Source organism: Plasmodium malariae (assembly GCF_900090045.1).
Source record: "Plasmodium malariae genome assembly, chromosome: 12".
Classification (NCBI taxonomy): Eukaryota; Apicomplexa; class Aconoidasida; order Haemosporida; family Plasmodiidae; genus Plasmodium; species Plasmodium malariae.
In genome coordinates, this window is record NC_041786.1 from 1,061,125 (window position 1) to 1,074,738 (window position 13,614).

General features: G+C 28.5%; 3 protein-coding genes across 3 annotated transcripts; 2 read left to right on the top strand and 1 right to left on the bottom strand.

The window, feature by feature from the left end:
• Positions 1-916: 916 nt before the first annotated feature.
• On the top strand, positions 917-6,936 carry PmUG01_12033500 (helicase, putative; the record flags this gene model as incomplete). The annotated part of the gene is made up of 10 exons (XM_029006538.1): positions 917-984; positions 1,439-1,520; positions 1,768-1,825; positions 1,995-2,130; positions 2,549-3,329; positions 3,769-5,506; positions 5,726-5,957; positions 6,134-6,247; positions 6,568-6,666; positions 6,864-6,936. 10 exons carry the CDS (start codon positions 917-919, stop codon positions 6,934-6,936), a joined length of 3,381 nt encoding a protein of 1,126 aa, XP_028863017.1.
• Positions 6,937-7,925: 989 nt separating this feature from the next.
• On the top strand, positions 7,926-9,524 carry PmUG01_12033600 (protein kinase, putative; the record flags this gene model as incomplete). Its single annotated transcript, XM_029006539.1, has 1 exon — positions 7,926-9,524. One exon carries the CDS (start codon positions 7,926-7,928, stop codon positions 9,522-9,524), a length of 1,599 nt encoding a protein of 532 aa, XP_028863018.1.
• A 1,039-nt stretch (positions 9,525-10,563) lies between these two features.
• Positions 10,564-13,189, bottom strand: PmUG01_12033700 (RNA-binding protein, putative; the record flags this gene model as incomplete). The annotated part of the gene is made up of 2 exons (XM_029006540.1): positions 10,564-12,440; positions 13,111-13,189. 2 exons carry the CDS (start codon positions 13,187-13,189, stop codon positions 10,564-10,566), a joined length of 1,956 nt encoding a protein of 651 aa, XP_028863019.1.
• Positions 13,190-13,614: the final 425 nt, after the last annotated feature.

The following is a 13,614-nucleotide window of genomic DNA, read 5'->3' on the forward strand; positions in this document are numbered from 1 at the left end:
GCATCCTTCCATCAATATTATATATATGTATGTATATGTATAAATATATGTATATGTATAAATATATGTATATGTATAAATATATGTATATGTATAAATATATGTATATGTATAAATATATGTATATGTATAAGTATATGTATGTACGTATGTATGTTTATGCTCATACAAATCGCGCGTAAAATGAAAACTTTTTTTTGTAACTCCTCTAAAGGAGCATTTTCCATTTATAATTTGAATGAGTAAAATAAATGCACCATCGGGGTAGTACAGTGCACAGTAAATGCCGCATATACATACGTGAGTAATTATATATATATTAGTATTTATATATATATATATGTTTATATATATTTTTACATACGTGCGCGTACATATAGTATCGTGGGGCCCTTAATGCAATGTCCGAAGTTGTAAAAATCATGTCTACGCAGAAATAATTTAAATTTAAAGTGAACATGTCGAAATTACGATTTAAAGCAAAAGAATAAACTGCAAAAAAAGAAAAAAAAGACATGTAACATTATATGTTTTTTACTCATGTAATATTGTGCATCCAGCAGCTGGTGATTAGAAGTTAGTACATTCCGCTTGTACACACAGTAAGTGATAAATGCGCGCATTTGGTTCAAGTATTCTTGGAAGAAGTACTTTACACGATAGTAAAAAATTAGTTAAATGGATAGGAATTTTTTTTTTTTTTTTTTTTGTTTTATTATATGTTAATTTGTCCTTTTTTTTTGTATTACCTCATTGCCGTATTACCGCATTGCCGTATTACCGCATTACCGTATTACCGCATTACCGTATTACCGTATTACCGCATTACCGTATTACCGCATTGCCGTATTACCGCATTGCCGTATTACCGCTTTTCCGTATTTTATTTTTTTTTTTTTGTTGTCCGTTATGTAATATGACCACGCTTACCCTAAAGCAAAACAAAATGGAAAAAAGAGCAAATCCACTGATATGCCATAGAAGGTTAAAAGGAAAAGTACATAAAACAGTGCATGTAATATACGAGAAATAACAACATCAATAATGACGACGACGAAAAAATGATAACATTAGAGATAACAATAAAAATGATACTAATAGTGAAAGTAATAATTTAATATTGCGAACTCGTTGAACTACCAGACCCTGTGACAAAATGAATGTGCATTTGCTTAAAATTAATCTATTGAATTTTTCATTTTTTCTTCCATTTTTAAACTTTCTCCAATTTTAAAAGTTTCTCATATTTATAAACTTTCTTCCTTTTTTTTTTCGTTTACTCTGTTTAAAAGATTAAAAAATCTTTTCATCTCCACTGAATGCTATATTGTACTATAACATGGTCAACTTTTTTTTTTTTTTTTTTTTTTTTTTTTCCCTATTTCTTTTTTATTACTCCTTTTCACTGTTTACATGTGTCACTCTACTCATATTTCAGATTAGGTATATACAAGAAAAAAATTTACAAACATAACCACCAGCTGATATACGTTTCTTTATCAGGGCTTATTTACACAAATGTTAGCAAATGAGAACAAACGTGCGCGACGGTGTGTGCATATATATATGTATATATATATATGTATATATATATATATATATATATATATATATATGTGTGTGTTCTTCCATTTATATATGCACGCCTCTATGTACTTATGAGTGCCTCCATGTACGCATGTATCCCTTCTCTAGCACAGTCGTGTCAATAAATAAAACTCCAACAAACACATTTTTAAGTTATTTTTTTTAACTCTCAATTGGCAGTCCTACAAAGACATCGTACAGCTAGATAATGACATTCTTAATGAGCTTAAAATATCAAGTAATAAAAAAGCGAAGACGAAAGAAAAATTATAAAAAGAAGAGCCATTTAGTCCTGTATTGTGTTTGTACTCTACCGTAGTGCAATGTATTGTAATGTATTACTTTTATTATTTTTTTTTTTTTTTTTTTTTTTTCCTACATATATTAACTTTCATAACCCTCCATAGAAACAGGGAATAATTCGTCGATAAATGAGGTGAAGAGGCTATACAGGAGTGTAAATGGCATGAATAGCGATACAACGTATTTTAACTATGGCGAAAAAAATTTCGAGTACTATTGCGTTCCACCGTCCATCATAAAGTGCGTAACCGCTGCTAAGCGGCACATAAACGGTCCATTCGAGTGCACAAGCACGCATACATATATATATATTTGCATGTATTTGCGTGTATTTGCGTGTATTTGCGTGTATTTGCGTGTATTTGCGTGTATTTGCGTGTATTTGCGTGTATTTGCGTGTATTTGCGTGTATTTGCGTGTATTTGCGTGCGTGTATTTGCGTGTATTTGCGTGTATTTGCGTGTATTTGCGTGTATTTGCGTGTATTTGCGTGTATTTGCGTGTATTTGCATGTATTTGCATGTATTTTCGTGTATTTTCGTGCATATCTACGTATATTTAGGTACATGCACATGTACATCTGGACGTGCCCCAATTTTTACATATGGCCCTATATATTTTTTTTTTTTGTTTTTGTTTCCCCACTGTCACCTTGCAGGGAGTACAACAACCTGGGGGTATATGAGTTGTACAAAGAACAGGCACAGTGTTTAAGAGAAATTTTCTTGAATGAAGATTTTGAGCATAACTTAAAAAAAAAAAAAAGCGAAATAGAAATTGATGAAAAGGAAATGGACAATATTGACATTATATTAAAATCTGGCTTCTTTTTCCCCTTTGAGATTTTGAAAGAAAAGAGTGCACAGTGGGAATATTTGCGAAACACGGAAATAAATGAGTATGATGGCGATAAAAAATGGGAAATAATACCTACGAATAATGTTCAAGGTACTAGTAAGTTTTATAAAAACTTTTTATTTAACATTCCAACAGGTATGGGTAAAACGATCATATATGATATTATTATCATTCGATTGGTTTTATACAAAAGATATAGAGCAGTTTTAAGTCTTCCAACCATTTCGTTAATTAATGAAAAAAATGAGTATTATGAAAAATTGCTTGGTGATAATACTGTATCGTTGAATATAAAAAAATATAATAGCTTTGATTTTACCGGTTATTCATATAGCCTTTCCACAGATATTGCCATATGTACGTATGAACAAGCAAATATTATTATTAATAATATTATTAAAAATAATTTAAAATGCAATTATATATTTATCATTGATGAAATACATTTTATAAATGACTTGACAAGAGGAATTTTCATTGAGTCTTTACTAACAAAAATTAAATACATTCAAAAGAATTGTGGACACATATTTAATATTCAGACTTACGGTTTCTCAGCAACGTTGTCAAATATTGACCTGGTAAGACTTTTTCACTTTTCATTTTTGGGAAAATTTCCTTGCTTGGTCATGCAGCTAGCTATTTTTTGTTCCCTTTTTTGTCAATTTTATTGTCGCTTATTTTTATTATTTTTATTTTTTTTTTTTTACATTTTTTCTGCAAATTTGATATTACTTTCATCGCATTTTCTTATTTTTTCATATTTTTTTTTATTTTTTCATATTTTTTCATATGTTTTCATAATTTTTCATATTTTTTCATAATTTTTCATATTTTTTCATATTTTTTCATGTTTTCATAATTTTTCATATTTTTTCATATGTTTTCATAATTTTTCATATTTTTTCATATGTTTTCATAATTTTTCATAATTTTTCATAATTTTTCATATTTTTTCATATGTTTTCATAATTTTTCTTATTTCTTATTATTTTGCACTCTTCCCTGCCCTTCTTGCAGCTAGGCGAATGGTTAGATGCCAAGGTATACGTGAGCAAGGAGAAGTTGCAAAAGATAAAATACCTGTACAAGATAGGAAAAACTATTTATAAAGATCTACAGGAGAAGGAAATTGAAAGGGTGCTGGAAAGTCCATTCACTCTAGACCCAGATCACTTAGGATATATATTAAGTGAAGAATTAATTTTCAAAAGGAATGTATTGATATTTTGCCCAACTAAAAAAAAGAGCGAACAGGTTGCAACTTTCATAAGTACCATTATGCCCTGTTACTTGAAAAAAAAAAAATTTAAAATAAATAATAAAATAATTGAAAAAAGGATACACTTAATAATTGAGTTAAAAAAAATAGCAAGTATAAAAAGTGTAGACATAGAAAAATTAATACTTAATGGTATTTTTTATCATCATTCTGAATTAGGAAAGAAGGAAAAAGAAATTATTGAAAAATCCTTTAAAGGAAATATACTCTTTTGTCTTTGTTGCACAACAACCTTATCAGTGGGAGTCAATTTGAATGTACACACAATTCTTATTAGGAGCATAAAACTGGGAAATACTTTTTTAACAAAAGAACAAATATTTCAAATAGCTGGTAGATGTGGAAGAACAAGGAAATTTGTTCAAATGACAAAAGAAAATATAAATAAGCAAAATTATGAAAGTAGAGACAACAGTATCAACAGTAACTTGAACAATTTTCTAGAAAGTGGATGTAAAACTCAGCTTAAGGAAAACATCTTTTTGGATAAACCTGAACATATGCAATATTATGACCTCGACTGTGATGGAAAGGTTGTCTTTTTCTTGACAACAGATGATAAAAATTATTTGGAAAAAATATTGTATCATAATGAAGGGGAACACAAGTTAAAAAGGAAAATGCACAATTTTCAGTTGTGCAGATTTCTAGTAGAATTCATCGAGTTAAATTTAATTAAAACCAAAAGGGATTTATCTAATTTTCTCACTTGTTACACTCTCAAGTTTTTTAAAATCGGTGAAGCAGAGGAAGGGAGCTGCAGCAGGTGGAGCGACCTCGACATGCATAACAACTGTTACTCCCCAAATCCACGCAAATATAATTGCAAATATAATTGTGTAGGCAAAAAAGGTGCTATAGTGGATGAAATAAAAGAAGTCTTTCAATTTATGTTTGAAAATAAATTAATTATTATACCATTTGAGAAGGAATGGAGCTACTACTGCTACTTGTTTGCACGTATTTATAATGTAAATTTGCTGAACGAGCAAAATATCTTCGATTTTAATTTTTTAAATCGCTCCATTAATGTTGACATATTAATGAAGAATGATTTACCACAGAAGATGGACTTGTTCAAAAAATTATATATTCATCATCACAATAATAAACATAACGATATGCATAATAGAAAATATAGCAATAGTGATAATAATTATAATTACACATTTGAACTAAAAACTAGTACTACGACTGAGGATAAACACTTTTTCTCCTTACCCTTTATTACACTTTTACTACTTTTTAAAGATACACAATTTAATAAAAATTTATTTCAAAACCTGTTTGTTCAGTTCATAAAATATTTATTTCTGGTTAATATAAATATTAAACAATACGATTTTTATGTCTACGATATGTTAAAGGACGATGATGTTATTTCATGTACTCACATATCTCCTTACGTTCATTCAGTTTGTAATTCCTTAGCTTTCCTTTTTAATTATTCCTTAATTCAATACGTATATGTTAAAGGTACTCACGTCTTATGTGAAAATTTTAAAAAAATTAACATTCTTACCTGACCATTTTTGGGGCTGTTAATGCACACCTGAACGCGTGCATGTATTAACGTGTATAACTGTACACAGAAAAAAAAAAAAAAAAAAAAAAAAAACACGCGCGTTATTTCCATTTGTGCATTTGCTTATTTACTCTTTTAATCCTTTACCAATTTTCTCATACTCTTTGAAGGATTTCCCATGGACATACTGCCTATCATTTTTGTATTTTGCGTAAATTCTGAAATTTCGTTAAAAATTAATTACGCCATGTATGAAGAAATAGTAACCTCAAACAGCATCAGTGGGAATAATATAAGGAAGATATTTCATTTTTTCGACTTAAACATTGAAAAATTAAAAAAGTTTAAGTTAACAAAAAGTGACGACCTACACGTAGCATCAAAGAATATTTTAATTGGGGAGTAAGGAAAGAAAGCTCAAAAAAAAAAAAAAAAATAAAACTTTTCGAAATTGTTCGAAATGCATGCATTGTACAGAATTGTACGAATTATTCCAGTTGTCCCAAATTACATGAAATTTGTACACAAAAAATTTATTGTTCCATTTCTCATTTAATCCTTGTCTCTATTCTCATAAGCATAAATATAGACCAGATATGCGAAAGCTTTGAATGGGAAAAAATAAAACGGTTTTACTTTTCCCTGATTGTTTATGATCTGTTCAGTGAAGACATATATTCTGTGTCGAAGAAGTACTAAAAAAAAAAAATGAAATGAAATGAAATAAATCGAAATGAAATGAAATAAAATGAAATGAAATGAAATAAAATGAAATAAAATGAAATAAATCGAAATGAAATGAAATAAAATGAAATAAATCGAAATGAAATAAAATGAATAATAACAATAAAAAGGAAAAAGGGAAAAAAAAGGAAAACAAAATCCCAATAATTTTATTTGATTAGTCCCCATTTTGCACAAAATGATACGTAATATATGTAGGACCGTTGAACATGTTAATCAGTCAGTGGCACAACTGTTTCAACATTTTTTTTTTTTTTATTCTTTTTAGGTACAAATTGAAGACAAAAGAGTTGAAAAACTTATACGTGAAGAGTTGTTATAATCTTTCTTTCAACTACAAAATCCTTCGAAATTTTAAGGATTCCCTGTAACAAAAAAAAAAAAAAAAAAAAAAAATGAAAATTTTACGATAATGGAAAATTAAATGAATCCAAGAAGTGGCAAAAAATTGCCTTTATTTTGTAATTTCTTAATTTCTTAATTTCTAAATTTCTAAATTTCTAAATTTCTTCATTTCTTTTCATTTCATTTCATTTTTCTTTTTTTTTTTTTTTCCTTCTGTAGGGACATATTTTGCGGTGTTTTAGAAAAGTTACTATCCAAAATGAAATCCCGAATTTTTCCTTTTATTACTTAACTATTGAAGTCTTATATTTTTTTTATCTTTTAATTTCGTTGCACATTTATATACCCTTTTATCTACATATATATTTGTATACACATTTAAAAGAAATGTACTATATATACGGATTCAGCCGTGTGAGACACAGCTGTGTTTACGCACATGAAACATTTTTAATATATCACTTTTTTCTCACCTTGTCCTTTTATTATTTTTAATTTTAAGTATTAATGTGCATGTTACATTATAAATATCATATTTTGTTGTGCACAATTTTTTTTTTTAAAACAAGATTATGTAACACTTTTTGGTTCTTCATTCAATATTTGAGTAATTATATTATTTTTTTTTTTTTTTTTTATGTGCACATTTATATAACAACAGTTTTTATAATTTTGACTAATAGCAAAGCGGGGTAAAAAAAAGAAAAAAAAAAAGAGGCTGTTCACATTTGAATCGAACAAAAAAAAAAAAAAGAAAAAAGAAAAACATTTAACATTTAACATTTAACATTCTTAGCATATATATTTTTTTAAATAGCGCAAAAATGACTTTATATCACGAAGACAAATTAGTGTTATTCTGATTTTTTTTTTTTTTTCTTTCGCCCTTGCGAATGTATTGCACATGAGTGTGTGTATGTGAGTGCGAGTACGGATGCACGTTGGTCTATTAATCTGTAGGTATGCTCGTCTGTATGAATGTGCGTGTTATTTATATGTACATCTTACATGTGCTCGTAGGTCTTTACAAAGCAGAATTTTCCTTCGGGGCTTGCTCAAAAAAGTTCACAATTTTTGCCTGACTTGTTCATATTTTTTTATTTGTAGCTTATTTCCAGCTAGCTAAATGAAAAAAAAAAAAAAAAAATTAAATTAAAAAAATATAAAAAAGTAGAATAATAGTGTAATATAGTAACAGTGTAACATAATATAAAAAAGGGGATAAGGGAGTAGAATCGCCAATTTATGTACACCATTTGTATAGGTTAAAGACACCCGAAAATGAGTAAATGGAGTTCACTAAAAAGTAAAATAGTGTGGCCTAATGAATTCGTTTATGTAATTGAGAATGAAGGATATGATAACAAATATGGTCATAGTTATATTGTAAAATATAATGGAAATATAGTACATAAAAATTTTAAAAAGAGATTACATAAAGTAGAAAAGTTACTGAAGGTTACAAATAATATATGTCAGGATTTAGAGGAAAAAAATAATCAATACGATTCCGACGGTCTCGAATATGACAACAATGTTTCAGAAGAAATTAATAATGCAAATCAAATATTATTAAGATTAAATGATAAAAAGGAATTTATTAATGATAAACTTTCTAAAATTAATACTATTGATGAAAAATATGATATAATAATAAAAGAAGAGCCTTGTTATATATTTCGCCTGGATTTGCCTTATCTTAACGTGGAAGAGGATTATTTAATCGCGTCTTTGAAAAAAAAGTATTTTCATGAATATTACATGAACAGAAAAAAGAAAGGGAATCATTATTCAGGTAAAAATAAATCACGAGGAAAAGAAAAAGAGAAAGAGAAAGTGAAGGAATATAAAACCTATTTATATAATATAAAAATAATGGAATGTGAGGAAAGCATAGTAGGTAATAGAGAATTTATTTTTTCCGAAGCAAACTCTGAACATCTCAAAATAAATACTCTTATTAATGAAGGAAAAAGCATACGAAGTGCACTATACGAGTACAAGGGCTACTGTCTCGATTCGCTTAGCGACGAAGAGGATAATGAAGAAGATAACGAGGCGGATGACAAAGGAACACACCCAAATAATGGACAATCACCTGAACAAGTCAGGAAAAAGGAAGAACAAATGAACGGCCAAAATAAGAAAGAAATAACTTATGAAACGTTATGCATTCTGCCCTACTGTGACATAATAAAATTAAAAAAAAAAGAATTTAACACAGAGAATACTGTTGCCGGATTTCTAACCCCATATCTCCTCAACGGAAATGTGAGGAAATATATTGAAAATATTCATCAGTATATAAAATATAAGATTGATGATGAGATTATTTTAAAAAATTTAACTAATATTATAAAATTAATGGCTTTTTTAAAAGAAAAAAGTTTATTCCATGGAAATATAAAACCGAGTAACCTTTTCATTAGTAACAATGGTCTTCATTTATTAATAGGAAACTTTATTCCTAAATTGAAATTATTAAATTATTATTTTTATGTTATACATATGAGAAGAAAAATACCAAGGTATATATCACCAGAACTACTTGCATATTTAAAAAAAAAAAGAATTATATCTAAAAGTAGGATGAAGCAAAACAAACATATAGATAAGTTCTTTTTTAAAAACGATGTATTCTGCTTAGGTTTATCTTTTTATTATATTATAACTATGAAAGAGGATATACTATACTATATTGACAATCCTCATGTTTTTCAATTTAATGTGGACAGTGCACAATCGTTTATTACAAGACCAGAATTGTTTTTTCTTTTAAAGCATATGTTAACTTATGAACACAAGCAACGACCCGATTGGCCCGCTTTGGCCATAATGGTCAATCAGATCAGGGGAAGCAGGAAATTAAAAGGTAATTAACATGGAGGAGGTGCAGCATAACAGCGGTGCAACCGCCAACCGTTGTACCCCATATGCGTTTTGCACACACGACGTATGTCTATTGCTAGAACATTAGCAGTGCTATCAGGATTAGAAGCAGGATTAATATAGTGTATCCATATAGCCGCATTAAGCACTCTACTCAATTAGCAGTTGCTATATTACAATTCCCTTTTACTTTTTGGCACACCATTTGTCCACGTAAAGCTTTATATTTGCCTAAATTTTTCAGTTTAAAAAGACTTTGTATTAAGTTAAATTTTAAACAAAATATGTGCATATAATAAAAAATGTGTATGTGTTTTGTCCTTTCGTGTGCAAGAATTATATATTTTTCCGCTTTTTACAAAATGTAAACACATATAATTGGCCTAGTGGCAAAGTGTTAATACAATTCTAACTCTTCGATCAATCGACATATATGCACATAATACAAGAAGTACGAACAAGCTACCCACCAGTGGGCATGGGGGGGATGTGAACTACAGTTAGAGGACAATAAAAATCGCCAACAAATAGGTACACACAATTGTGCTAGTGTATATATAAATACATACACATAAATACATATATACATGTATATACATACATACATGTACACACATACTTATACATACATACTTGTACATGCATACCTACATACATACATATACATACATACTTGTACATGCATACTTATACGTACATACTTGTACATGCATACTTATACGTACATACTTGTACATGCATACCTACATACATACATACATACATATACATATACACATACATACTTGTACATGCACACTTATACGTACATACCTACATATATATTCATATACATGTATACACACTTACCCGCTACAGAGTCGTTAAAACTTATGATCAATTAAAAAGAAATATTTTATATCTCATGTTTGGATTCTCTCAAATGGGTATTTGTATAAATACGTAAGTGGGCATGCATAGATAATCATCGTTAAAATAACAGATGTAAGAGGGTATATGTAAATGAAAATGTGAGCTAGCTTATTCTTGTTTAATTATTCGAGGTTACATCCTTTTGGAAGTTCTTTCTATTTTTAAAATTGTTAAAAGGCTTTCTGTTAAAATTTTTTCCATCGCCCTTATTGTTCTTAAAGTTATTGCTGTTGTTGTTGCTGTAGTTGTTGTTGTAGTTGTTACTATTATTGCCATTATTATGCCTGTAGCTGTTTCCATTGGTATTGTTATCATTATCGTTATTTACGTCATTGTTTCCCTCTGTTTGTTCGTTCCCATTGAAGTTTCCCCTGTGTGTGCTGAAGTACCTGCCATTTTTGCCTCTGTTATCATTTTTGTGTCCACCTCTATCATCGTTTCTTTTTTCATTTCCATTAATAAATTTGTTAAAATTAAAATTTTTTTTTCCTGCGAATCCCTTTCCTGCTTGCCCCTGATTTGGACCTGCCCTATTCTTATTAAACCCAGAATTATTATTATTAAATTTGTTCATGTTATTAAAACTATAGTTGTTATTATTATCATAAGACGAATAATTATTATTATTTAACATAATGGATACACGGACATAACTATTATTCATTAGATGACCATCTCGTTCTATTGCTTTTAGACAACTAGCTAAACTATCAAATTCTACAAAGACTTTTGTATTATTATTAATAAAATGTATATTGTTAATTAACCCACAATTATCCAAAAATTTTCTTATATCTTCTTCTGATGTATTTTTTTCTACATATGATATAAGTATTTTATTTTGGACATACTTATTTTCAAAAAATTTAACAGGTATTCCTTTAAATTTTTCACTTGTTTTTCTTAATAACAAATCTTTTATTTTTCTATCTGTACAATATATAAAAGCAGAATTGTTATATCGAATAATATATATATATATGTCTTCTTCCACATAATTATCAGCTACAATACCTTTTATAAATTTTCTTACATCATCTTCTTCTGTATCTCTACTAATATTAATTAAGGTTAAGAGATATTCCCCTTGATCCTTTTCACTACTATTATTCATACCTAATTCATTCTGTGCAATGTTTTTACTATTACCCTTATTAATATTGTTATTATTACTGTTACTATTGTTCACCTTCTGCTTTTTATTATTTTCTAAATTTGGGCCTGCTTTTTCCTTTTTTCTTTTATTTTTACCAACCACGTTTTTCTCTTGCCTTTTTTGCTCCTCTTCTTCGTCCGTTTCTGTGTCCTCGTCTGTGTCCTCATCGGTATCCTCTTCTGCATCCTTTTCTGCATCTTCTTCTGCATCTTCTTCTGCATCTACTTTTGCATTTACTTCTTTATCCGAATCCGAATCGGCGTCTGAATCTGAATCAGAATCTGAATCAGAATCTGAGTCCGAATCAGAATCTTCCTTTTTCTTCTGTACCTTCTTTTTCTCTGCTTTCTTTCCACTACCTCCTGCCACTGTGCCTACTGATGTTTTTGCAACTACTGCAGCTGTAGCTGATGATACTTTTGCCGCAGTTTTTGGTGCTTCTTTTGCCGCTCCCTTTGCCACTCCTTTTGCCAGTACTTTTGGTGCCTCTTTTTTCTTCTGCTCTTCTTCATCCGAATCCGAATCGGAATCTGAGTCTGAATCTGAGTCAGAATCTGAATCTGAGTCCGAGTCAGCTTCTTTTTTTTTCTTTTCTGTAACATTTGTTTTGTTGGAAACAGGTTCAACTTTTTCTTCTATGTCCTTGTCATTATCACTGTCGTCTGAATCATCATCACTGTCATCTGAAGAATCCGACGATTCTGATACAACTTCTTTTTTCTTTTTTGCTTTACCTTTTTTCGCTTTTTTTTTATTCCTTCCTCCTAAAATATTATGTTTTGCTTCTGAGTCAGCAGCTGTAGATTCAGTCACTTTGCTTTCAATTTTGTTATCATCATCTGTAAGGTACGGAGAAACGAGTAAGAAATGTACATATAAGAAAGGAGCATACAAAAAAAAAAAAAAAAATATATGTACACATTTACATTTACATTTTGGTTAACAATACACTAAAACGTTCATACACTTCATGGCGTACTTTTTTTTTTTTTTTTTTTTTTTTTTAACTACATCAAGGAATGTGCAATCATACACAAAAGAGAAACAAACAACAACAGAAAAAAAAAAAAAAAAAAAAGGAAAGAAAGAAAGAAAAATAAAACAAAGTAGAACAATACAACGCAATAATACACAATAGAAAATTCCACCTATGCATACATACATAAATGTAACACGGATAAAAAAAAATATATATTTTTTTTTTTTTTTCAGTGATCTTGGTGAAATAGCAAAAACTCATCAAATTATTTTGTCAGTATTTCTTTTTTCATCATAAAAAAAAAAAAAAATAATATTTCTTATTTGCACATACATGTTATAAAATAACAAAACACAAAATGATGACTTTTTGAGAAAAAAAATAAAATAAATTAACTACGTTAGGAAGTAACTACGTTAGGAAGTAACTACGTGTGGAAGTAGCAACGTAATGAAGTAGCAACGTAATGAAGTAACAACGTAATGAAGTAACAAAAACATTCCTCGCTTAAATTTTGCACATAAACTAACCTGCTTGGTCTTTTTTTTCGCTTATTTTATCTTCCTTCGGTTTGCTCTTTTTAAATAAATTTAGGGCCATTTTTTTCATTTCTTTATAAAATAAAACGTAATTGTGTAGTTCAAAAGAGCTAAACAGTAGCTGCTCAACCGTCGATATTCAGTAATGTTATAACTATTATACGTATTAATTTTGTAGAGTAATGAAAATGTACGTTATTTATAATAACAGATTTGTATGATATTTGTTAAATGGGCTTATAAAAATTAATTTGTTTCTATAAAAAGTATTTTATTATATAATAAGAAAAAAAAAAAAAAATTAAATAATACATACAAGCAAAATTTTACATAATTTATACAAGCAAAATTACATAATTTATACAAGCAAAATTGCATATAATAAACACGTAAAATGAATGTCCTTTCAATTGTTTTCATTTATATATGTATATTTTATAAATTACAAACGCTCAAAAAATTAAATGAAGATAAGAAACACAACGCGTATATATA